This window comes from Colossoma macropomum, unplaced genomic scaffold (genome assembly GCF_904425465.1).
Source record: "Colossoma macropomum unplaced genomic scaffold, Colossoma_macropomum, whole genome shotgun sequence".
In the NCBI taxonomy this organism is placed as follows: domain Eukaryota; kingdom Metazoa; phylum Chordata; class Actinopteri; order Characiformes; family Serrasalmidae; genus Colossoma; species Colossoma macropomum.
Genome location: NW_023494784.1, coordinates 9,064,505 through 9,092,050, shown reverse-complemented (window position 1 = coordinate 9,092,050; position 27,546 = coordinate 9,064,505). Strand labels below are relative to the sequence as shown.

The 27,546-nt window shown below is 40.3% G+C and overlaps 1 protein-coding gene across 3 annotated transcripts in view; it reads right to left on the bottom strand.

The window, feature by feature from the left end:
- The window catches only part of cwc22 (CWC22 spliceosome associated protein homolog), a 74,126-nt gene extending 46,784 nt beyond the window's left edge, over window positions 1-27,342 (bottom strand). For all 3 annotated transcript variants that reach the window (XM_036577336.1, XM_036577353.1, XM_036577344.1), the window contains exons 1-10: window positions 27,234-27,342; window positions 20,668-20,764; window positions 12,405-12,604; window positions 11,156-11,211; window positions 10,812-10,895; window positions 9,748-10,005; window positions 4,923-5,051; window positions 4,148-4,316; window positions 1,695-1,748; window positions 902-1,037 (exon numbers count right to left, since the gene is read on the bottom strand). In XM_036577336.1, coding sequence (XP_036433229.1) covers window positions 902-1,037; window positions 1,695-1,748; window positions 4,148-4,316; window positions 4,923-5,051; window positions 9,748-10,005; window positions 10,812-10,895; window positions 11,156-11,211; window positions 12,405-12,604; window positions 20,668-20,764; window positions 27,234-27,296 — 1,246 coding nt within the window. In that variant the 5' untranslated portion in view covers window positions 27,297-27,342. The remainder of the gene's footprint in view (window positions 1-901; window positions 1,038-1,694; window positions 1,749-4,147; window positions 4,317-4,922; window positions 5,052-9,747; window positions 10,006-10,811; window positions 10,896-11,155; window positions 11,212-12,404; window positions 12,605-20,667; window positions 20,765-27,233) is intronic.
- Between the last annotated feature and the right edge of the window lie 204 nt (window positions 27,343-27,546).

Genomic DNA, 27,546 nt, shown 5'->3' with positions numbered 1-27,546 from the left:
TAATGTCCAGTATGTGTCAGTGTGTGATAATGTCCTAATATAAACTAAACAATATAAACGAAAACACAGATTTACTTCGCTCTGCTTTAAGCTTTAGCGTTAGCTACAGCCGCTTTCCTCTCCGCCAGAAAACTCTTCCTCAAACGTTGAATAGTTTCTTGTAAAATGTCTTTCAGCTTTCGGCTGTTTTACGAGGCTGAAGTCGCTTCTCACTCGCCAGCTTCTTGCTGAACTTTCCCGTTCCACCTTAAATTCTGACTGAGTGTAAATGCGGCACCATTTAAGGTGGAACGGGAAAATTAGACAAAGAAGCGACTTCATCTTCGCAACTTTTTAGTTAGTGTTGGACAGTCTCTCACTGCAGATTTAACGTACCAGGAAACCAAATGCAAATAAGTCCATTTATCTCCAAATGTTCGTCTGTCTCTCTTTTTGTCTTTCGTTCGCTACTCGCTTGGCGAAACCTCGTTGCTACGTAAGAAACGCCAGTTCTCAGTTATTACGAAACAGGGCTTTCGCGCTCTCCCCGGTGTTTCCATAGTGTTGTGCCCTTTAATACTTAACAGTAATTATGTAAATACATAAACAATGATTACAAATCGATTGTCTACTTTAGTTCAAACGGTGAAACAGTTCCACATGGTTGATATTTTCACTGCTGATCTGCTGCTGCTCAAACTGTTTAAACACGTCTGTGCTGACCAAAAGAAAACAAACAGCATATTTTTCGTTTTCTTTTCCATTTAAATTAGTCGTAGTCTTAGATTGTTTCATTGTAGGCCTATTTAGTCTTTTACAGACACGTCTTACCTGTTTGTCCACACTTGGGTTAACAGGGTGAAACTGTGTGAATCTGATTCTTGACAAAACTACCGTTTTAAAAACACGGTTATGGACGTACCGTTGATGCCGCGAGGCGAAACCTCAGTGAGTTTGAGGCCGCACTCCTTCAGAAAGCTGATGGACACCTCCACACTGTCATCAGTGGGTCGCTCCAGCAGCAGAGTCAGCATCTCCAGGCAAAGAACCTCATGAGCCTTGTTAGCAAACCATACGAACAACAAGGTCAGGTTTTCACACTCAGAGATTAACCCTTGTGTGGTGTTGATGTGTTTGTTACTCAGTGGTCTGGTGGACCCACCACATTATTGCTTTTAAATCAATACAGCGTGTCCAGTGTAGGGTTCTCCTTTAGCAGCTGTAGCCAGTCAGCAGCCTGTCCATGTTGTCCACCCTCACACACAGACAGACACTAACAGCAGGCCATGTAGGAGGAGAACAGAGTGAAGGACACAGCACCTCCACACCTTTACTCCCCGCAGGTTCACCCAACACCACATGTGTAATATAAGTGTGTGGGGGGTGAACAGAGTGAAGACACTGAAAATGGGTTATTTCATATGTTCTTCACAGAAAATGAGGAAAGGACAAGAATCTGAGGTTGAAATGATAATAAATCATATCATTTTTTCTTTTGGTAAACACTGAAAATGGGTCCCACAGACCTGAACACCACACAAGGGTTAAGTCACACCTCTTACCCATCTTAGTAAAAGCTACAACGATCTGTAATTTATTTAATCAAAAAAAGTCACTGTAAGCCACTTTACTACGTGCACTCAAATATATAATTTGTAATATTCCAATGAAATTTGTTTCATTTTTATTTTTATTTAAGAACAAGAAGCACGTACCACATTCTGATTGATGAGATGGGCCACAAACTTGGAGGCTGTGAGGCACTGTTGCTGTAAAACAAGAACAAGAAAATGATCAACTTTTCTACCGTCAGGTCCTGGAGCAGCTCAGCTATGCAGGAGTTTAATTCTCAGAAGACGCTTCGAAGTCGTCAACATGACCAGCAGGAACAGAAGCAGAGTGTAATTTTATATGACATAGTTCCTTGAAACAATGAGAGAAATCGTGTGGAGATTCGAAACTTTCAATCCATCCAACCACGCGTGTTTAAAAATGATACACAGTCGTCTGCAAATTTTTGGATGCCCTCCATCCTAATCCAGTTAACGATAAACAATTGTTTAATCAACAAATTAACACATCCTCTACATGAAACTTAAATGTGGCGGTTTCTGATAATTTTAGTGCACAAATTCTGTTTTTTTTTTGTTGATGTTGCTGTTTTGTTTAATCCGTTGGAAAAAACAGAATTGCGCTATAACTTTTGCATGGGCCACAATTTTATGCCTCCAGATAACAGTACAGGGCAGCCAATTGGATAAGAGCTCAATTACATATATGAGTCTTAAAGGCACAGTAACAAAAACAGCCTGTTTAATTCTAAGGGAAAAAGAGAGGCTGGAAAATAGTCACGCAAAAATGAACTACAACCGTAAATTAACTAGGGCTGAACGATTCAATTTTTTAACTTTTTTTTTATTTTTTATTACAAAATGTAGAAGAACGCTATATTCAAATAAAAAAGCTGCATTTATAAATCATATGCAATGTTAATCAAGGTTATCTAAACCAATTAAATTCAAATTTAAGCTAATAACGCAGAGCTCATGACCAGGCAGTCTGGCAAATTATATTCAGCTGTAAAAGCCTCAAGCCCTGCAAATGTATGTGCTGTTCTTGGCCATAAATAACAGACTTGAAGCTTTATTTGCAGAAACTGTTTTGCTTTAAAGTTGACACTACAATTCTGGTCAGAAAAATTGTAATTAGATATTTTCCCCAAATTGCTCAGCCCTAACATAAACCCATACAAATATTATAAGTGGACAAGACTATGGGCAGAACATGGGCCCTTCAAGTTCTGGACGAAGCCATCAGAGCACAGTATCTAAACAGAATCGGTCGTCTCATTCTGCATGGGTTCAACAGCAATCAGTGCAACTACAGTGAATAAATGTTTGACAGTTTAAACCTCAACAGTGTGCTTTACATGGTAGCCTTCAGATCCCTACTTAAGTATCTCATAAAATATATATAACATGCAGAACCTGCTTTGTAAGTCATATTTAGACATTTATGATTCCTTAAGAGCACTGCTTCATATTGCTGATCTAAACATTCAGAAATTCATAATTCAGTCATAAATCTAGGAGCATGTATGAGTGACATCTGCAGGTGTTTTATAGTTTCAGCCCTGAACTTAAAACTACACGCTGTGCAGCTCTGAAGAATACAGACTTAATACAGACGCAGCTTCAATGTATTTCATTCAGGAGACTGCAGGAGGGAAAAAAGCTCTGAAAGCTGATTTAATCAAGTAACTGTGATTGAGATTCTTGTCTGCATTAGTGTTCAGAGTTTTCAGAGTCCAGAAATTTCAATCACAATTACTTGATTAACCTTCATGGAAAAAGTAAAAGCAATTAAATAAAAGGCACCTCAGTCAGCAGTGATTAGTGGTCAGTCTGCAGGACGGCGCATATTATTAATTGTCCTACTGATCTCTTACAGTAAAAGCAGAGCCTGACGGACAATCATTTAACTGAACGTCGTTTCCATATATTTTTAATGATGTCACTCTAAATGCTTCTATTTTAAAGTCATAAATTTGGAATCTCAACATTTTTGTCTGTTATTGTTCGGTCAAGTTGATTTTTATTGTTAGACCTTTTTTTAAAAAACTCAAAATAATTTGAATACTCTATTAGTGACCACCCTAATCCAATGTAATACTTGTTTTTATTTATATGCATTCGCTGCAGCAAAGGGCCGGTTTCCCAGACTGGGATTAGGCCTAGTCCTAAAATGCACAGGATTCTGAATGGAGTTTTCCACTGAAAGGAAAATGACATGACTAGGCTTAATCCCTGTCGGGGGTTCTTCTAATATCTTAACACTTTTAAAGCCTGAACATGAATCAAATAATCAGAATCATAATTTTTCTTCCTTAATGTGACAATTTTGAGTGAAACAGGATATGAGTTTATTCCTGAGGGTTTAACTGAATTGGGAAAAATAAGCATTTCGAAATGAAGAGTCAGACAAATCCGTCTGTTTTGCTTTGCTATTATACACACACACATACACACACACACACACACACACACACACACACACACACACCAAACAGATTTTGTCAGAATAACGTGTACATTACTATATTACTAATACACATCAACAGTGACAGCCTAGACTAGTCTCAGTGATCGACACTCTCAGTGAAGTTTACCTTGTCGTTCCTCCTGTAGCCTTTGCGGAAGTTGAGTATGAGCCTCTTCAGGATGAGTTCTCCGATCTGAGGGAACTTGGAGTTGATGATGGCCACCACGGCCGCGTAGACGTGTGTGAAGATGGGAGAGGCGCTCTGGGCCTGAAGGACGGACCTCGCTAGCAGACCCCTGAAACACGGAGAGATCTTTAGTACTGTACAGTGTAAACGCACTGTACTATTTAAAAACAAATACAAAATTTAGCTTGTCTTCATCTAACCCAAACATATACAAATACACAAGGCAACACAGGTGGAGGGAACAAAATAAATAAAACTATCAATACACAGATACAAGGCATTCAAAAACATTAACATGTATTAAGCCAACTGTTAGACTCCCAGATTACCAAAACACACTTCTGACAAATGTTCTGCGTTCAGAAATAAGAATATCTACTAAATGCATGGAATGTCCATTTATCTACTTCACAATACTGTTTTTTCTTCAGTACAAAAAATTTAAATGAAATGAACAAAGACTGAAGTGCAAACTCAAGTTATGCTCTTACAGAGGAACAATATGCAGCCAGAAGAAATCAATCATAAAACATTAAGATGTGATATCGCAATATCTATGCTGCAACAGAACTGTATGGTGGTACAAACATCTTGATTTAGTATTGCGAGGTCTAACCCTTCTGAAATAAGCAGTGAAACTGTGAAAAGTGCAGATTCTAAACTTTCAATCCATACCACGCTGTGTTTGTTAGCAGAAGAGCAGCGGTTTCTTTACCTGCCCCTCACGATGTTCTCCTGCAGCAGCTCTTGGAGGATGTTGGCGATGTTGGAGACGTTCACCTTGTTGATGAGACCGTTGATGGACTTCTTCAGGGCCTCCCAGCTCATTCTCTGGTACGCCAGGCTGCATAAGAAGAGAAAATGATGAGTGGGGGGAAAAAACTTTGAATAGAGACAACAGAATTTATCTTAGTGGTGCAGTTTCAGTTTCAGTTTCCCAAATGCTTTAGCCGAGCGCGCCAACGTTATTCCTCCTAAACAGACACGTTCAGCTCTGTCTCCTCATTATTCGCCACCATCACTGTAATATTTTATCATCAACATTAACACACGAAGGTAATAAGAGTAGATAAATGTAGCGTCATTATGTCAGTTATAGTGAACTGTGCTGCCTGTCACTGTATAAAACAAAGGAATCAGACAGTTAAAACAGAAGTTGAGACACTTCTGGGTTTTATCTTAAAGTTCAGACAGTATTTAGGAGGTTTAGTCTAGTTAGGATGTTTGTGTAATACTGTTTTCTTATCTGGAGTTAATGGATCAGATTATGAACTTAAGAACTGTTGTTCTGTAAAAGCTTCTGTCCTGAATTCAGTCCTAACTAAAGTTGTCATGGTGATTAAACAGATAAGATTTCAGACTTAAGATGTTTCTGTAATACGGCCCCTGGAGTCCAAAAGATGACTATCCACTCTCTGGGTGGGCTCAGCACGATGCTGCCGAACACAGGTGTCTGTTAACAGACAGGTAGTCAGTGTTCTAGAGGTCCTCATGTATGTAAGTTAACTATTGAGGTGTCAGTATTCGAACACTGAAATCACCATTCAGGAATATCAAAATGAGTCGGAATGTTTCTAATTGTAATTATATTTTTAAAAAGTAGCAGCTTTTCATCATCAGCCTGTAAAATGTCTCCAGACAGGGTGCAGGATCCAATAAGACTGAGGACGTTTTCCTGAATTACAATCTCTAATTTCACACCGGAAAGTCACACCATCACCACCACAGAAGTCCAGTAACAGATCATATTTACAGTCTTAACAAGCAAAATCTGTTGACGCAGCAATAAGCTTAAATTTCTACATCTCCTTTTATTACCCTGTAACAGACACCGGATAGGGCTCGCTTTAAAGGGCACGATTTACAGCCCCTCAAAGTCAAAGTGCTGACTGTGAGCTCCTGTCGAGCAAATCAGACCACCGCTGGTTCTATTCCCTCCATCGCTGCCCTCTAGAAAACTTCTGGTACTTCTTTTTGAACTTACACTGAACAGACAAATGACAGAAAATCTATATACAGTAGTGGAACATGTGCAATAAAATCAATACAGCAAATATAGATTGTCTTTGGATTTTTACATTGAAAAATAACCTGGGAATTTTATTTTGGGTGAAAAATGAGCTGATATTTTATTTTTTGACTATATTTACAACCAACTATAACAGATTTCAACATTACAAAATCAACTGACTCCTTCAGATACCCTTACATCCCTACTTATCAGAATATTCACCCTTAATTGTTGATTATCGATTATTATATGTATGCTTAAATATACATATGTAAAAAAAGGAATGGGCAATACAGCAACATTATCACAATACATGTTATGTGGCAAAATTTATTTTTGTCTGACATCTGTTAATTTGGAATGGACAAAAAACAGAACCAGTGGTGCCACATATGCCCCAAGATTTCTGACAGCAAATGTATTTAATGTTTCACATACTGCACTTTATCCAAATAAAGAGGCAATACAATATATATATATATGTGTGTGTGTGTGTATATATACATATATATATATATATACACACACACACACACACACACATATACACACACACACACATTTCTCTAAAATCTAACATTAGCTAGCTAACGGTCCGCTGTTCTGTGCTGTTGTGAATAAACTTTCCCCCCGGTCAGGAAACAAAAGGCACACATCGCCACCTTGTGTTCAAAAGTAGCAATCGATACAATTTCAGGCCTTTGCTGTTTTGGACTGTGGAACAAAAGGGCATAATCAAAAATTACCAAAATAAAAAGTTACTTCTATATTTTCTATAATTAACATTATCCTTTTATGGCTCAGACTTCGCTGGAGCCACTTAAAGCCAATTACACCCTGAAGATATGCATACCCTCCAAACCTTGAGGGAGAAACACTACTGTGTCCTTCCTTCTGCAGCATGGGGAACTGAATCAACACCTTCATTGAATTCCTAAATATACCTTCGCTGCTGGCTATATATGACAATCTATTTTCATCCCTCTCCTCTGGAACGGCCCTCGATAGTCACCCGAAAGTCACACCGATTGAATTTAACCTAGATAAGACACTTCTGTATTATCCTTTCACCACATCGATGACGTAACGTATTAAAGGACACGCCTGTTTTTTTTTTTATTTATAGAGTGGAAAAGTCAGTGATTTCTGAACAATGTCCCAAAATATATTAAACAAAATCCAACCTAAATTTAGGCCTAATTCATTGAGTCATTGAGACAGAATCGTCAGAATAGTGACTGTTGGTTCTCATCAGTGATTTTTGACATAAGAACAAGCTGGTGAAACAGCGAATCTCTGCTTAGTAAATGTACCTTTTCAGCGGTCGGCAACACGACAGTCTTTTCCTGTCCTGTTGTGGCTCCACAGCAGAATCAGATTAGTAGGTAAAAATAAAATAATCCTCCTTTACAGTAAAATAAAGCTCTGCTGATCGTTCAACACAGTTTAACAATAAATGGTCTTAAACTCTGGAGTTAATGTAGAACTGCTAATTCACCCTTTAACCCTGAAGATCAGCGCAGACTGCTGGTCACCATAGCAACACAGACAATCTCACCTAGCTAAATTACGGACCCCTGCTGGTGACATCCCATATAAATAACAATAATGCGTGGCCACAACTTATTAACATGTGAGATGCTACTGCATGGCCACGACTTAGTAAGGCGTGCAAACAAGATCATGCCTTATAAAGCCACGGCCACACTTTAGGATATCATTCCCACGCTTGAGTAAGTCGTGGCCAAGCATTAGGATCTTGTTCCCATGCCTTACTAAGTTGTGGCCACGCATTATTTTTATTTATACAGGATGTCACCAGAGGGGCTTCGTACTAAATCACTAGTTAAACACTAAAAAGTCACGAGGCTTCTTGTTCGAATTTTCCTTAAATGGTGCAGCTGTTACATTCTGGCGCCTCAGCCACCATTTAAGGTGGAACGGGGAAATCAGAACAAGATGATGTAAGAAGCGGCTGCATTTTCACGAAGTCTGCATTTTCGTTTATTTTATATTTTTTATCCTATACACTAGAACATCAGCACATACTGGGACATATTTACAGCCAAGATGGTAAAATGGACATAAAATGTTGTGGCTCCCAAGGTGGTTTGATTTTTGCTGAATGGATAAAATGGCTCTTCCTAACATTTGGGTTGCCGATCCCTGATCTAGACAGTAAATCGTAGTAAATCTCATGTATATATTTAAGCAATAAAACACCAGAGGGAGTGTGTAACCGCGAAATAACATCACGGCTGTGATGATCTGCTGCAACCAAATCACAGCTGAGATGTTATTTCGCGATAACACAGGACCTTGAGTGTTCTATTGCTTTTATACAACAGTTAAACAAATAAAGTAGGGAATAAATAAACTGGGTCGTGAACGCAGCGTTTAATATGTTTTAATGTTCGCAGTTCACAGCCGGCAGTTTGTTCTCCAGCTCCACACAGACCAACTGACAGTTTGGGAATTTAGTGTAGTCTCATCTTCAGAGTCTGACCAAATCGGCTGTCGGTCAAATGTGATCTTAAAAGTGTCCGTTTTCTGTTTGTGGCAAAGTAAGAAGTAAAAACGTTCAAAGGGCTTCGGCGTCTCCTACAGCTGTCAAAGTCGTTGCTTAGTGATACAGTGTTTGTGAAAAACTTTGCTGTTACGGTGAAATAACAGCACGGCTAGAACGCTTCTCAGCTTGCGTGGCCGGACCTAACTGTTGTATAATGTATCATATTCTAGTGAGTTGTATGAGCTGCAGCATTAAACTGTATTATTCAATAGTTTACTGTATTCTGTATTACCCCACATGTGGTCTCTTACACTGTGTTATTTCTGCATTACACGTTGCTACACTGTATATTCACAACACACTGTTATTCCTTTCTGCCTGTCACCTGTACTGTTTGGTGCCACTTCTTTATTCTTTGTTACTTATCTGGTGTATTTGTATGGTATGTCCAATATCTCCCTTCCTTATTGCCCCCCGTGTACCTCTAGCTCTATGTGTATTTTTATTTATAGGATCATGCAGCTGTAGCATAAGAACTCTACTGCACTTTTGAATACCCTGTATTCTCAATTCAATGACAATAAACCAATCTTGAATCTCTTTAAAAATTCTTCAAAAGACAGAAAATGGTATATAAAATCCCACTCGTGTAAAAAGTACTGTTCCTTTGATGTAATAACTGAAGTAAAACTATTTTTCTAGTAGCATCTCAATAAACTACTCACTGAAAAATCTCTGGGCTCTGCTCTACTCCGAAATGGGGCTGTTTACAGAAAAAATCTAATGTATATAATTTTCCTCTTATTTTAATGCTTCCTTTTCCCCCTGTCAGCTGTCTGACATTTGTGCTGGAGCTATGAGGCTAATGCAGCTAACGAGCAAGAAGTCTGTCATCCAAAATCCTTTTCAGTCACCACAGACTCTGGCTGAACGACTGTGTTTAGGTTGATGGGAAAAGTGTATAAATTTGTTTTTTTCACTAATCTATCATTTTTTCTCTTGTCAGTATGTGAGACTGACCTGCTCTTGTCAGTGATCTGAGCCTGCATCATGCGCAGTTTGGCAGGGGGGATGTAGGCTCCTCCGGTGCGGGTCAGGATGGGGTCCAGCTCCTCCTTCTTCCTCTTCACTGGAGGCTCCTCACCGGGGGGCTTCTCTGTTTCTGGTGGGGAGGCTGACCTGCCCCTCCGGAGCCGATCTCGACTGGACCTGTGCTCAGCTCGATCCCGCTCCCGACTGTAACGCCGCTCAGCACGATCTCGATCACGATCCCGAGACCTGACCGGAGGAGAGAAAAGAGAGAGGAGGCGGATCAGTATAATAGTAGAATAGATTTATCTCTTACTATCACAGTCATTTCTGGCAACAACAAAAGTCTTAACAATGCATTATACATACACACCAATCAGGCATAACATTCTGACCACCTCCTTGTTTCTACGCTCATTGTCCATTTTATCAGCTCCACTTACTATATAGGTGCACTTTGTAGTTCTACAGTTACAGACTGCAGTCCATCTGTTTCTCTGATACTTTGTTAGCCCCCTTTTACCCTGTTCTTCAGTGGTCAGGACCCCCATGGACCCTCACAGAGCAGGTGCTATTTGGGTGGTGGATCATTCTCAGCACTGCAGTAACACTGACATGGTGGTGGTGTGTTAGTGTGTGTTGCGCTGGTCTGAGTGGATCAGACACAGCAGTGCTGCTGGAGTTTTTAAACACCTCAGTGTCACTGCTGGACCGAGAATAGTCCACCAACCAAAAATATCCAGTCAGCAGCGTCCTGTGGGCAGCGTCCTGTGACCACTGATGAAGGACTAGAGGATGACCAACACAAACTGTGCAGCAGCAGATGAGCTATCGTCTCTGACTGTACATCTACAAGGTGGACCAACAAGGTAGGAGTGTCTAAAATCAGGTTAAAATCTTGACTGAGGGTAAAAAAAAAAACTTTTAAATTAAAAGAACAATAAATAAGACGACGATAAGAAAATAAAGGCTGGAGTCAATCCCAGCTGGAATGGAGTGCGGTGTGGAGTTCTCTGACTGAGTAAGGCTGAATAAGAGAAAGTGATCTTCCTCACCTGCGTCCTCTGTCTGAGCGATTCCGTGGAGATCTGGATCTGGAGCGAGAGCGGGATCGTGATCGGGACCTTCCACTTCCATCCCTAGACAGCACACAGAACAGCAGGAGATTTACTTTTACAGAAAAGCAAAATGAAGGGGTATCGATGAGTAACATTCTGTTATGGGCAAACTGAGCGTGAACTGTTAATAGAAGGAAGTAGTTCCTCCAGCTATGCAGAGCCATGAGATGAGCCTGATCAGACTCGAAAAGGCACTGCGGTGAAAACTTTCAGGTCCATCTCCTGGACCGTATGTCAGAGACTGCATTCGGGTAGCCGTTCACATTGAACCCTGGTCTTACCTGTCTGCGGAGGAACTCCTTCGTCTGGGTCTGCCGCTGTTATCCTGGGAGCCGCGCTGGAACAAAAAGGAAGGAAGGAAGGAAGGAATAAATAAATAAATAAATAAATAAAATCTGGGACAACAAGTGTGAAACATGAAAAAGAACAAATGCTGAAAAGCACGTATGAACTTTCAGACTGATGCTTGTACAACAGCAGGGAACATTAATTGAAAGCCCAAGCAACCCAGTGTCATCTGAAGATTGTTTACAGGATATTAATGTATTCTTTATATGTTAAAAAAAAAAAAAAGCAAAAGTGAAATTTAAAATAAGAACTGAAATTAAGATAATTTAATACTTGGTCTTTCATTTGCAAGAAATATCAGACAAATTAAGACTTTTTAAAAGGGGTGTACCAATCTGGTAAGCTGATATTCAATATTTGACGTTTATTTGTCTGCTGATGAGAATATAAACATCTAAAAAATGAAGAAATTGGGACTACATTATCTGAATTAGCATCACAGAGAAATTTAACATTATTTCTGTTGGACTACTAATGTAGTAAAACAAATCACATGGAGATATTTCAGCATTGCCTAAACCTTCCGCTCTTCTGGAGTTCAATAAATGCATCATCACATCAAACATCAGTCTAATCTGAACATCTGTCTGATGTCTGTCTATATTTGTAAGCAATTATGTGTCAATACGGATATGAGTCTGCTATCCTTGTGCATCCTTCCTTTAATAAGGACCCATTTAATAGAAAACCAAATTTCCCTCTCTTTTTTTTAATTTAAGAACTTTGAACTAATATGTAAACACTGTTAAAGTTTCAAAACATACTATTCACTCATATTTGGAAACCATATGTTTTTCATTCATTGTTTCTGTGACGTTACAAGAACTAACTCATTTACACATATAAATGCCTATTCAGTCTACAGCAGTTTAGCTCCACCCACTCACACTTAAGTTATGAGTGTTTCAGCTCTCAGTGCTTTTTCAATGAGGCACAATACAGGGCAGCCAATCAGATCAGAGCCCATTTATATCAGTCTTAAAGGCACAGTAATAAAAAGAGCCTGTTTAATAATAAGGGATAAAAGGAGGTTGTAAAAGAGAATTATGACCATTTTTGGATTTTAAAAGCAGGCAAGTGTTATAAGTGGCCCTCAACAGGAAAACAAAATTAAAATAGGAAAAATAACACCCTGTCTGATCATTACAGAAAACAATTTTGATATTTAGAGCCACTACTAACCCTGATGTGAGCGACGCTGCTCTTCATCCTGTGTGCAATGCCGTCATCGCTGTCTTCCTCACTGCTGTCGCTGTCCGAGTCGCTGGACTCATGGCTGGATCTGGACGCTCGTCTGGGTTCTTTCTCTGGACTTCCCTCTCTGGAAGCTGCTTCTTCAGCTTCAGCTCGTCTTCTCTCTGCTGGAGGGCTACCGCCTCTCTCTGAAAAACACAAATCGAGGGTGAGCTATAAAAGGGTCCAGTTTAAAGGAATAGTTTGGCAAATAAATACACAATTTTTCCTTTATCGTAACATCTACATGGAACAAGGAACATCAGACAAACGACTTAAAAGCCGTTCTTCCACTGCATGGTACCGGCTCGCCTCGACTCGCTTTTAGTACCACCTACATCTCCTTCCTCAGCAGATGTAGTACCCTCAGTGTAACTGGTTGCCATAGCGACGCCAAACGAAACTGCCAAGACGAGAAGGAGACAAATTTTGTTCAGAAGAGGTTGAAAGCAGCAAGACTAAAGACTGCTGACAAAAAAAGGAGAGTTTGGAAAAAACTACTTCAGAGTTCAGACGATGAGACTGTTCTGGTTGCTCAAAGAGGCCACGCTTACCTGGTAGCTAACGTTAGCATATCACTGTTGCCGGAACAAAACCTCGTATCTCCAAAATGGAAACTTTACAGGAGAAGGAAAAAACACACTAAACTTTTAATGTAAGTCAATGGAACCAGACGTTTTTCCAAGCCATTTTGGGCCGTTTCCGTTGGTCCATTCTTCACGAAATTCACATACAATGTAAAGAGCAACAGGCATTTTCAAATTATGTCAAAAACTGAAAAACGGCAAAAATGGTGATACAAGGTTTTGTTCAGATAGCAGCGATGTGTGTTCAGCGAATCTCTCTGACCAATCAGTAGTCCGTAGTTTTTATGCCACCTTTTGGTATCAGCTCAGCTCACTTGGGACCTCAACAGAGATGGTACCAAAAAAAGTAGTGGGTACCAGGTACCAACTTTTGCCTAATGGAAAACCACAAAAGGTGAGTCGAGTCGAGCCGGTACCATGCAGTGGAAAGTACCTAAAATCTCTGTTCGTGTTGAGCACCAAGAAGAGATACAACATAAGAATATATCCGCTCGCTACACAAAATACAGAAAAACAACAGAAACAGAAAGTCCCGGCAAGCAGCTTTTAAAACGAAATAAAATCAAACAACAGTGCAAACGTGCATACCGAAAATACTTGCCCTGGATGATCCACTGTTTCTGTTGTCAAGGACGTTTGATTTCACGGCAGATACTGTAGCTACATACAGTAATAATCTGATTGTATGTAAACTGTTTTACTGTTTTTGTCAGCTCAGTTTTGGCCTATCGAAAGCAGATTTAATCAATACTAAAGATGTCTGCTTATTCAAAAGCATAAATAAAACAGCAAATTTAAAAAAGAAAAAAAAAAAAAAAACTTTTTTTCGGCCAGTGGTATCTTCAGTTTCAGTTAGCCAGGAATGTTCATTTTGGTGCATCATTAATTAATGTCCAAATACACCACACAAATAAAGCACGCTCTGGGTTTAGGTGGGAATCCCAGCATTTAGGTGGGAAACAGGCCCCCAACGTTCACGGCACTGGCAAACAGCTGTGCCTCACTTAAATACCACTCAGAACAGAAGCGAATTCTCAGTGACCAGTTACATCAGGCAACCCTAAAGCTAAAGTCATGAACTCACTTAACAGTGAATCTTGTCTTGCACTAACAAAATTCCAGAGGGGTGCAGGGGTTATGATGTTTCACCTATCAAGTGCTTTTCATCAGCACAAGGTCACCTGTATACAAGTTACACAGATATATGGGACAGTGATCCAATCTGGGTGTGATTTAACTCCGTACTCTGAGTTGAGTAAGAAAGCGTTACACAGGTTTCCACCTGAAGCACCTTCACAGCTAATCTGCTGCACTGACGCTCAGAGGAGCAGAGGGGAACGCTCAGAAAGAGGCCGCTGAATCTGTACTCAGAGCCACAAAAAGCTGTGAAGTAATGATAAAGAGTAAAATTACAAAGAGTACATTTCACACAGAGTCCCCAACAAGGCCTGTGACTCCACTGGGAATCAACCAGAACATGAACAAAACAAACCCAGGGCATTTCGGTTCTGAACTGATCTAAACCTTTATTTATGCACTGCCACATCAAAAGTTTGGTGACACTGCTTTCTTTTCAAGTTTTCCCAGTACAGCTTGATGGTTTTATGGTTATTTTTTAGTTTTATGGTTGTTTTTTAGATTTTTATTGAAATTGTACCATAAATCTGAGAACAGAAGACATGAAAATTTAGAAAGTTAGGCCATCACTTTCGAGCTGTAGCGCTCATGTCACGCAGAGGTAGCATGTGTGAATTAGGCGTTAGTCTTTAAAAAAAAAAAAAAAAGAAAATCCCACCCTAGCGACTACTGCGACACGGCTGTGGCATTCAAGTAGGCACATTTACAAAAGATAGTAGTGATGGTTAATTTTCCGCTTTATCCAGGGTCTCTTTAGGTTATTTAAAAAATCCTCAATTATAGCCAATATTGTGAAAAGCTCTGCGTTTCCAGGCTGTTCACAAGCAGTTTATCAGAATCTCTTACCTTGAAACCCTTTATTTAAGCCTGTTTTTTGCTTCCATGATTTTTGTGGCAAAGACATGCCAGAGTTAATAAAAATCACCAACGGAACTGCATTAAATCACATTTCTAAAAAGCACAGGGAAGGAAAATATTGTAAAACACGTTTGGGGTTCATTACAGCTGCACTGACGCAGCTGCTGTGGCTTCAGGATGCACAAATCGGACACTGTGGCGAAACCTCTGGCAGCCGAATCAGTCATATATGGTGTGAAACGCTGCTGAAATGCTCAAAGCCTGGAGAAAAGCGTTTAACGGCGTGAGGAAAAGCACCGTCGGCGCGACACCTGCGATTCTCCGCAGCACAGCTGAGCGGGTCTGGCAGCGTTACGTTGTTTTCTGTTCTGCTAACCTGGCGATGACGAGGTCGCAGCTGCAGAACAGCAGAAACACAACAAAAACGCCTCTCAGTGCTGCTAAACGTGCAATTAGCCACAAAAGAAAGCCGCAATAACGCCTTCCTGCTTCGCCCAAAATAACTTCTCCGAAGAAAAACAGGCTCGCTGTGACGGAGGATCTCAAAGTCACGTTCCATTCATAAGAGCGTGACAACAAAACCAAGCTAACAAAAACGGCCACCCAAACACTGACATTTACACAGTGGGGCTTTCAAAGACCCCAGTTTGAGAGACTGACTCAACATTAACGACGGTGGGTGTAATTGCACCTCTGTTACTGTTTGATTTTGAAATGGCTTTGTAAATGACAATAAAAGCCCTCGAGCAAACAAATTTACCGAACGTTTTAAATCAGCACGACAGTCACAAAGAAACAGTCTGACTAGAAATATTTTTTTTCCTTCAGCCCAAAAGTAGCCGATTAGTCAAGACATAACACTGCATGACAAATAAAGGAAGCTTACACAACACCAGTTAGCACTGAGCAAACTGTATGAGCAATGATCTCTAACAGACCTGGTTAAGCGGTTTCTGATCTGCTGTTATCTATAAACATGGACAAAAGACTGTCAGGCACAATGAGATCACTGTCCAATTCCCAGCCAAAGCCATCCTAAATGTTAGGGATGCACAATGAGTGCATTTACAGACACTTAATCTGATAACTACAGAAAGTCAGATTTTGTCAGTAATCCGATCAACGTGTTTATATGCACTTGAGTAAACAGATAAGGTGAAACTCTGGGTTTACATGAGACAGTAATCAGATTTCTGCTTTGCAACCAGCCAATAAACTCACAGAAGATGACGTGACGTAAACGTAACGTAAAACTCAAAACTGCAGCTTTTTTCTAAACGTTGCGCCACTTTACCTGAAAATATGAACATACATCACCTAGAAGATGAAGAATATTTAAATCCAAGCATGTATTTGGTTTCCGTGTCGCTCCAAAAGTGTTTTGCTGCGTCTCGCGCCTACGCTGCTCGCTTATTTCCGGTACCGCGGTCTGTTTTCGCACATGCACAGACTGAGAAATCCGAAAGAAATCAGAGTAAGAGTTTACACGCACTGAAAAATCTGATTACTGAGCTAAAATCCAGCTCTCTTTATCGGATTTCTAGACCTTACTCAGATCTAAGAAATCAGAGGACACTTAACATAACTGCAGAAATCCAATTATGATCAGATTATTGTGTGCATGTAAACACACTCACTGACATGGGAATCATATATCAGTATTTACAGATATTCACCCAAAAAAAAAAAAAACACAACACTGGCCAGATGTTTAGATTTGACCGATATTTCATATTAATATTTAATGACCTATTTATTGTACTTAGAAAGAGCAGAAGCTGTAGGTGAAGCTGAGCTACTGCACTAAAATATCAGCATTTAATGCACTGTACTGCATTTTTAACCATACAGAAATAGATACTATATTTCTCTGTAATGTTATTCTAGGTGTACCTTCTTTCCACATTTTATATGTCTGCATCAGTATTGACCCAAAATTCCCAAATCGGTGCATCACTGCTAAATATAAAAAACAATTTACAGCTACATTAATGATGTGGTGCAAATGATACAGTGCAGTATTAGCAATAACAGCACTCTGATGCTGTTCAGACGGCTACTACTACTGTTTATTTATGCAATATACTTTTGTCTGGTTGAAAGTTTAGGCAGTTCACAGCAAGTGTGATGATTTTGCCATACAGTTTGCATTACAGCAATTGGTGTCATATTAGCTTCTATTACTTGTTAGTAGGGCTGCAGCACAGAAACGGCAGATTTTTGCTCCAAGCAAGAAAATCAGTTAACTACTTCTACTTTGGCCGTTTTGTGTCCTAGTTTTATGAAGTGTAAGTGAACTCTATTCGAATGCTGCTGCTACACCTGAAGAAAAACCCTGTAGCAGAACTGTGCTTGGCTAATTGTGCTAAATAGCCCACTACCTCTTACTTTCGATGTAGCATGTGTTATTTAAATGGGCTGCTGATTTTCTTTCTTAATTAATTTTATTATTTTGGCTGATAAAAAAGTATAATAGTGCTTCATGTGTTTACTAACCTCACACCAAGTGTGTCAGTTTAAAAAAGAAAAAAAAAATGAATAAAAACCAGCTTTAAAAAAACGATCATAGGCCAATTTAGCTGTAAAGAAATTGGAATCTGCTATTAAAGCTCCTGATCAGTGCCCCTCTACTTCGTAGCCACATTAGCTCTGTAGCTGTAGTGCAGAAACTAAAAAGCAAATTTCAGATTTTTTCAAAGAAAGCATTTTTTTCCTCTGAAATAATGCTTTAATTTGGCCGGAGCTCTAAAAAGATACTCAGTGCAGTGTAAAAATATGTTTGCGCTCAGTTGTAGAGAGCACAGTGAAGTGAAACGCGTAGGTGTCCTTGGCCGAGTGTCCGGGGGGACGAGGGTTTGACGCCACCGTCAGCCGGGTCGCAGATTCTGGTGGATTTGCAGCAGCTGAGCAAAAGAGATGATTGAAAGAATTATCTGGACAATAACACGGAGCGACACGGTGACTGAGGCTACTGAAGTAGAGCTGTGTGTGACGAACAGTCACAGGCTGATCAGATAAACTGAACAGAGCAGCTGCTCTCAGCCCACCGCTGACAGCCCACCACCAAGGGGAGCATTACAGTCACATACTCGATACTGCTCTGGATTTTAGGGTCTCCCGAGGAGGCAGACAGGACAGAAGGTCTGAACATCAGGCTTTCTAGTACAGAAGCGTCAGCACAAGCAGGTTTCACACATCGGACAGTCCAACTAAAGAGAAACGGGTAATGGCTTGAGCTGAAATCAGGACTGCGGGTTTGGGCACAACTGACCTGCAGAACCTGCACCTGATCTATGGAACTTAAAGTTTTTGATTACATCACCAAGCACCAATAATATTATCAACAACTACATTAACAACAACAACAACAACAACAACAATAATAATAATAATAATAACAACAACAATGTTTACCAGTAATATTAGGGATGCACTGATAGATTTTAATCCAGTATGAACCTGCAGTGTGTGTAGTTTTACAGTCTGACTGTAATAATTGTGGAGTGATTTTAATCCAGTATGAATCTGCAGTGTGTAGTTCTACAGTCTGACAGTAATAATTGTGGAGTGATTTTAATCCAGTATGAATCTGCAGTGTGTAGTTTTACAGTCTGACGGTAATAATTGTGGAGCGATTTTAATCCAGTATGAATCTGCAGTGTTTGTAGTTTTACAGTCTGACAGTAATAATTGTGGAGTGATTTTAATCCAGTATGAATCTGCAGTGTGTGTAGTTTTACAGTCTGACAGTAATAATTGTGGAGCGATTTTAATCCAGTATGAATCTGCAGTGTGTGTAGTTTTACAGTCTGACGGTAATAATTGTGGAGCGATTTTAATCCAGTATGAATCTGCAGTGTGTGTAGTTTTACAGTCTGACAGTAATAATTGTGGAGCGATTTTAATCCAGTATGAATCTGCAGTGTGTGTAGTTTTACAGTCTGACGGTAATAATTGTGGAGCGATTTTAATCCAGTATGAATCTGCAGTGTGTGTAGTTTTACAGTCTGACAGTAATAATTGTGGAGTGATTTTAATCCAGTATGAATCTGCAGTGTGTAGTTTTACAGTCTGACGGTAATAATTGTGGAGCGATTTTAATCCAGTATGAATCTGCAGTCTGACAGCAGCAATTCTGGAGCAAACTGGGGAAATGACAAACACACTTTATCCAGTATGAAATGACGAATCTCATTACAGAATCTCCTCTAGTAAAACTGATCTACTGCAAGATCAATAACACCACCAGGAAAACTGAGCACACTGTGAGCTCAGTTCTATAGTTTCATTGTGCTGATAAACCTACTTCATATTATACAGACAGATGAGCAGACGGAGACTGGGGCTCCTCCTCTAGGCACTCAGTGACCGTGTCTGCTCTCATTTATGACCGTGTTTCTGTTTGTGCGTATATAAGCTGCTGACTCTGGAAACATTAAAAGTAGGTCTCAGCTGTGAGGACCCCGACAAATCCCATGTGCTTGCCATAAAAAAAGTATTTAAGGCAACGTTAGAAAAATGACTGTGATTTATAGCCTAAATCAGGGGTCACAAACAAAATGTTAAGAAGAGACATTTTGTCCTTTCAACAAAAATCTAACCACCTTGGGAGCCACAACATTTTATGTCTATTTTACCATCTTGGCTGTAAAGATGTCTCAGTATGCGCTGATGTACTAGTATAGGCAAAAAATATAATATAAACAGCTATAGCCGCTTTTCTTGCACCTCTGGTAGGAAACTTTTCAGCAAAAGTAAAACAGTTTCTTGTAAAATGTCTCTCAATGATTGACTTTTACGAGGCTGAAGTCGCTTCTCATTCACCAGCTTCTTGTTCAAATTTTACCGTTCCACCTTAAATGGTGCCTGAGGCGCCAGAACGTAACTGCGGCACCATATAAGGTGGAACGGTAAAATTCGAAGAAGCCGCGAACGAGATGGCGATTTCAGCTTTGTGACTTTTCAGTGTTTGTAAGTTTCTCGTTGCAGATTAAACGTATCAGGAAACCAGCTGGAGTGATTATAAACGCAAATAAATCTATTCGTCTCTAAAGAGTTTTCTTTGCCGTTTCGTTAGCTACTAGCTAGGCGTTGCTATGGTAACCAGCAGTTGGCACACCAACCTTCAGGGTTAAAGGGTGAATTAGCAGTTCTACATTAACTCCAGAGTTTAAGACCATTTATTGTTAAACTGTGTTGAACGATCAGCAGAGCTTTATTTTACTGTAAAAGGAGGATTATTTTATTTTTACCTAAAAAATTTAATCCTGCTGTAGAGCTGCATGTTGCCGACCCCTGGCCTAAGTCATTACTTGCAGACCTATGACTGGTCTATTACAGCTCCTAGCACACGAGCTAGGTGATAAGAAATACTGGGAGCCTGGTATACGCCACTAATACTCTATTTCAGAAACCCCAATGCAACAAGTGTAAAGAGACTGTAGCATCTCTGTTGCCATGAGGACCAGCGTGCATCACACTTTTACAATATGTAATACCTTCTCCGCACTGCTGTAAATGAAACGGCTCTCAGAACACAGAAACGCAGAGATCCTGCTGGCATGGCCTCACAGAACAGATGTCCAGGAGAAGTAAAAACTGGCTTCTGGTGTAGTAAGAGTCTGTCTTACCCTCAGTCCTCTTCTGATCTCCATCACTGTCTCCTTCCTCCGACGAGCTGGAGCTTCTGCTCTTCTCAGGACTCCGCATCCCACCTGGGCTCAAACGCTGGACAAAGAGAAGGGATACAGATGAAAGAGGGAAAGGTGAGAGGGAAAGAGACGTAAGGCAAGGGAGACAGAAAAAGAGAGGGAAAAATACTCAATTCAAATGAAGATATCTTTGAAATGAACATAAAAACAGAGAGAGAAATAAAGGCAAAATGTTGCTTTGTTCTTGGTGCCACAAGAACGAAATAGCCTGAGTGAAAGTGGTCTGGCACACAGATGATATGGTTTCTAGCGGGATGTACACAGTAAACAAAATTTAAATCATTTATATTCCTGTAACAGGGGTGTTTAATTAACATTCAATAAGGTCCAGTTAGAGAAAATTTCTTCAAGCAAAGGTCTGGAACATCATGTCTAACTTGCATTACGATTTAGTGCCATATACTGTTTACTGAAGTAGCCTAGTAGGTATATCAACATCTATATAGTCGACAACTGACTGTCAAATCAAATAAAGTACAGTTCAGTCATATTAACAATACTTATTGTCAGTTCTCTGTTTTTAGAGCACACCAAGTAAATCAACTTTCCCCTTACTCACTTTCTCGCCTCGTCTCTCCCGTGTGGGTGTCACTCACTCGAGCCTCAGTGCTCATCGTAATGCACAGATCTGACAGGCTGATTAATGTCACGTGTGATATTTACAATGCATACGATTGGTTAGAGTTTCCTGGGCCACTAAACTGTTACGGTAAAGAATAGAAAAGTTCACCCATTGAAATAGAAACACTCGAAATTAAATAATTCTCAATAGTTTATCGATTACAGGTCCAGAAAGGACAGCACCTGCACCGTAGTGACCGCTGTCCTATAATTCACACATTATGGATAATTACTATGGCTGTGAAGCAATTAAAATAATTATCATAATCACATTTGTCTTATTTGCTCAAATTTGAGCCTAAGAAAACATTTTTTTCTGTTTAAAAAGCAGTGCATGTTATAGCTTTGTGAGTGGAGCAAATCGGCTTCATCATAACGTATTTATTACTTTCAATAACTAAATAAGATTATATTCATTGTGTAAAAGTAGAGTTCAAACGAACCGACACCTGAAAAGCATGTGGTTTTCAATATAGTGGACAGTGTTTCCAATTTAAAAAATGAATAAATGAATGAATGAATGAACAAATAAATCTGCTATCTCAGCTAAATTCTGTCTAAACTACTACCCAAGTTATACTGATGAATCTGAACTACAGCAGCACAAATTAGGCCATGTTGGTAATCTTGGGTCATTAAAGAAGCCGTGTGTCACAGCCAGTACAGCAGAACGTTGATGCTGCAGTTTTGATTGTACATCAGCCATTCACAAGCGACAAACTTTGTCGGAGTACATCATACGTGCTTCAAGTGACACGGCAAAATACCCTCTGCCATTGTGCGTGTATTTCCGCTTGCTGAGCACAGCCGGTATAAAAGCCCACCCTGATTAACACAGCGGCATGCAGAGCGGGACAGAAACGGTGTGGATACAACTTCATTTAAAATGGGCTTCACTCAGCTGAACGTTCAGAGAAAGTTCTGTCCACGGTCACGGCTGGAGGTGCTGTAGCCTGTTAGGATGTTAGACTGGCCAGCCGTCTTTTTCTTTTTAGTGGCCTTGATGTAACCACAACGTCAAAATCATGTAAGCCCAACTTAGGCCTGTCACAGCCATGAAATCTTAGCTGATGATTAACTGGCACAATTGCAAGTAACAACTTAATCATCTTTTTTCCTTAATTGTATGTATTATAATCATAAAGTGGCCACAGTGGCTAATTAGCCATCTTTCTTCCTAGATGTCAATATTTAGTAGCTCCCAACTGAGTTCAAGTTCAAACAGAAAAGCATTACTAATTATTTCCTGCTGCCATCTAAAGCCGTTACAGAACACCAGAAATCAGAAACGTTGTTGTTTTAAGAGCCATGACGTCTCAAAAAATGCGTTTTTTGTTGCGGCTTAAAATTATGATTATGAAAGACGTGTGGAAAATAACTGCAGTCAGCTAAAATAATTGTGATTCGGCGATTGTGAAATCGTGACGGTCCTCGTCCAACTTGGCCATTACAACAGAGACTGAAAGAGAGAAAGAGAAACAATCCAGCTAAAGCGACTAGATATTCACCCTAGAAGAGCTAGCACGGGCCTAGAGGTCGGCAAGTTCCCTGTCTACGGACAGGAAAAGGGATCAGAAAAAGTATATAAATAATGATAATAATAAAAACAACATTCATAATGTTAAAACAATGAGCCACAACTGAGCCTTTGAAAGGATACAAGTGGAGTGAATTCCCCACTGTCTCTGCTACTTGTGATCTACTGAGTAAAATGTATTTTCTATACAGCTAAAGTGTCCCAGGGGTTAGCTGAATTATGAAAATGCCACCGTAACCACAGAAAACAACTTGATTTTTAATATGGATAGCATGTGAACATGGATTAGTTGTTCCCAACATCATGGTCGGCATGCTACCTCGGCAAGAACTGCAGTGATTGTTGCAGTAAATAAATAAATAAACAAATAAATAAATAAATAAATTGGACGTAGGCAAATGCAATTACCAGGGAATGCTAAGGTCCAGAGTGGGGGCTGGGGCGTTGTTGGTGGGGTGCTGTTGGTGGGATTTAGAGAAAAAACACTGCTATTTATTTCAGCAATGAGGTTCTGTTCTGCTGCTTGGAAGTGAACCGTAACCCCAGCCGGAGTGACACGCTGTCAAACAACAAACAGCAAAACCAGCGTCTGCATCCGCCTCAGTTTGGAAAAGACCCGGGCCGATTTCTACAGGGACGCCAATCACAGCTGCCGGCGGTTCATTTCCAATCAAAACTCAATTTGCTGCTTGTGTGGAGTCCTGCCGAGGCAGCAGACGCGCTTTTTTCCCTTCTGCTGGAGGAGCCTGCGTGCCGGCAGAGCGCGAGATGCAGACGGATGAGGCTCGGAAACGGATGGGAGGAGGAAAAGAGTCAGAGAATAGCCACGGGTTTGCTTTCCTCCGCAAAAATGAAAGGCCTCTGGGGAGCGAGAGCAGCGTCCCTTAAGCTTATCTGCGCCCGCTGAGCCAAAGCTAGAGGCATTTCTGCAGACTAGGAGAGAAACTGAGGCCTTTTCAGAGACACTCGCATTGTTGGGCAGACAAGCTGATACAGAAAAGTTATCTACACTGCAGGAACAATGAGAAAACGCTGGGTGCTTAACATCCAGGGTGCTGGAGGGATGAATTATTAACATTGAAGGGGCGACGCTATAAAAAACAGGATAAAGAACTGAGTAAAAGCCCCATAAGCACTTTACCCTGAGCCTGAGAGAAAGTGCCCGGCTTTGGCTTCAGCTCTGCAGAGGGCACTATCTGCTGGATCCACAGCATCGCGCAGGGCTGATATCACTCTTCAGCTTCGAAAACTGGAGCATTTTTCAACTGAAAGTCAAATCACTTACGCTAGACGCCCGAATGCAAACGATTCAGCACAGAAATGACTCAACATGAGCTCCTGCTCAATATTTAACACTATTTTACGTTTTGCAATAACCTACTAAGAGCTGGGAAATAATAACCATCATGATATTCTCTAAATATATTACACATCATAAAATTTGATTGTATTTTTGATGAAGTTGGTATTAAAAAATAGGGGTTGACTGATATGTTTTTGGCCGATACTGAGATCGATTATTAGTAATCAACAATATCGATAAATTTAGGCTACTAATTTGAAATTTACAAACCTGCACCTCATAACTGACATTAAACGAATATTAGGATATTATACAAATAACGTGCTGTGAGCTTTAGACAGTAAAGGCTGCAGAACAGTAACTTAAACTTGAAAAAGGTATCGTTAGAAAAATAAACAGACAAAAAAGAACCTAAATAGCTCTCGAAGTTTGATAGCCAGTGACGTTTGTAAGACAAATAGAGCTCAAAAAAGGAGCCCAAAAAAACGTGAAAAATGCATACAGATATTACATTTACATAATGTTTATATTAAACAAACACATATGAGTCACTGACAGTGTTGAAACAGCACACAGCAGGAGCGGAGCCTTACTGTATGGATGTAAACGAGAAAACCTAGACTTGCAGAGAAAATCTAGTTGCAAAGAAGTGTCTGCTCCCACACACGCAAACCTCACTCTCACCAAACGAATGTGGGGTTTCAGGCAGTGTTCAAGCTGAATGTACGAGTCACGTGTATTTGGCTAGAGTGAGTGAAATTACATGACTAGATTCAACCATAACGTTTTTACCTTTTCCTCTCGCTGTGGGAGCGAAACAGGCAACCCAGCAACGCTGTCGACGGGACACTGGGCCAGAACACCGAAGCGTGTTTTGTTGATTGTGGTTGCATCAGATATGCACATAAACGACAAGAGGTGCAAAGCAAATTCATATCACTGCTGTCGGAACAACAAAAAACTCGTATCTCCATTTTTGTTGTTTTTCAGTTTTTGACATAATTTGAAAATACCTGTTGTCCTTTACATTGTGTGTGAATTTCATGATGTTTGGACCAACAGAAACGTCCCAAAATGACTTGGAAAAAAGTCTGGTTCCATTGACTTACATTAAAAGTAAAGTATGTTTTTCCTTCTGCTGCAAAGTTGTAATTTTGGAAATACGAGGTTTTGCTCCGACAACAGCGATATGCTGACTCTGATAATCGGAAAAATGGGAAAAATCAGCTCTGATTATCGGTCGGGCCGATAATCGGTCAACCCCTAATTAAAAAGTTATTGTGTCTATTAGGAACATGTCAAAATTTCAGTCACTGAAAAGCTGCGGCTGAAAACGGTGGAAAGAAAAAAAGCCCAAAGTTTCGGCCAAAAATGGTGAAGCAAACAAAACACAGAAGACGTGAAATGGATGCTGCAGTTCATTAGCCGGCTGGCATCTATCGGTTTTGGCCTATTTCACAAGGATTTGTGAACACAATCATAGCAAAAATAAATTGTGAGTAAAACTATGTATTATATTTGCTTGGTGTTATTAACCTACTTTACACTGTTCGACTGTTCATTTCTTTTCTACACCAAACTGGTTCACAATATAGCAAAAATACACCACATTTAATTATAAAAAGTCTAATATAGTCATTTTATTTTCTATCCAAAACCACCAGTGAACCTACACGAGTCTTCTGAGTATTTATATGAAATGCTGATGATGGCAAAATAGCGGAAAATCTGAAAGAATAAGTTTTGTATGGGCACTATTTTGTCCCACAACGCATGCATGCATCCCTCCGCCATGACAAAATTTAAAATATATATGTTTTAGGTCAAAATCTCAAAAATATCATAAATAAATGTTATTCAGAACCATTTCATGTAATAACTGTCTGTGAGGGAGCTTTTAGAGGCATTAAACTCGTCAGACGTCTGGTTCCCATCACCACCACTGTGAACTATTGTGACTTGGCAAGCTTCTCTAGAACAGAGCTCTGAATGACACACTTTACATCTCAATGATTTAGCTATGCAGACATTGAAAAATCAGTGCTGTTCTTTTTAAAAACATAAAAGGGGACAGGCACCAGAAACGATCACTCCAATCACCTGAAAATCTCACTATAATCTCATTTATCACCTGGAAACCTCACTTCAGCGTCACTCCAATCACCTGAAAACCTCAGTCCAGTCCCACGAGTCACCTGAAAAATCTCACTCCAATCAACTGAAAACATCAATACACCAGTCACCTAAAAATCTCACTCCAATCAACTGAAAACATCAATACACCAGTCACCTAAAAATCTCACTCCAATAACTTGATAACGTCAATACACCAGTCACCAGAGAATTTCACTCCAGTCTCACTTCAATCACCTAAAAATCTCACTCCAATCAATTGAAAACATTAATACACCAGTCACCTAAAAATCTCACTCCAATCACTTGATAACGTCAATACACCAGTCACCGGAGAATCTCACTTCAATCACCTAAAAATCTCACTCCAGTCTCACTCCAATCACCTAAAAATCTCACTCCAGCCTCACTTCAATCATCTGAACATCTCACTCCAGTCTCTCTCCAGTCACCTGAACATCTCACTCCAGCCTCACTCGTCACCTGAACATCTCACTCCAGCCTCACTCCAGTCACCTGAACATCTCACTCCAATCACCTGAACAAAGTTTCCAAACACAGCTGAGTGAGCGTGCAGCTAAATGCTAAAGCTAACATGCCCCGCAGCTGTAAGAACTACTCAGATTAACCGACTTTAAGGGGCCACTGCGCCGCTGAACGGGTCTCAAAGCTGGACTATGACCGAGACAGTGTCCGTTACCGCATTGACCCCCGTTAATCGGCGATATTAATAAACAACGTTATAAATAATCCCGCGCGCGCCCCCGTGTGCGCGCGCAGGCCACTCTCCCACCGTAACCGCTGTTTTTCCCCTCCGTTCTCCGCCTCTCCGCTCCGGTTAGCGGCTCTTACGGCCGTGACTGTTCGCTCTTCCCCCCGGGCCCCCCTCACCTGCTCTGGGCTGCGGTTTAAACTCTCCGCCGCTTCTTTCTCTCCGGATTCCGCCGCCGCCATGTTCGCTTCCTTCTACCACGAGTGGCGCTACGGGTGCCCGGAAGAGACAAACGACAGAAGTGTAAACGCGTTTTGGTTATTTCTGTGACGCAGCTCGAAGTCTGGATGAGTTAAGAGCAGCAGGGACAGTACAGCAGTAACAAACACAAACAGCGTGTATAGTATTAGTAAAGTTTATTATAATTATGACTTAATACTCATAAACAACGACGCTGAAGTCAGCTTCTTATTCGCCAGCTTCCTGTTCGAA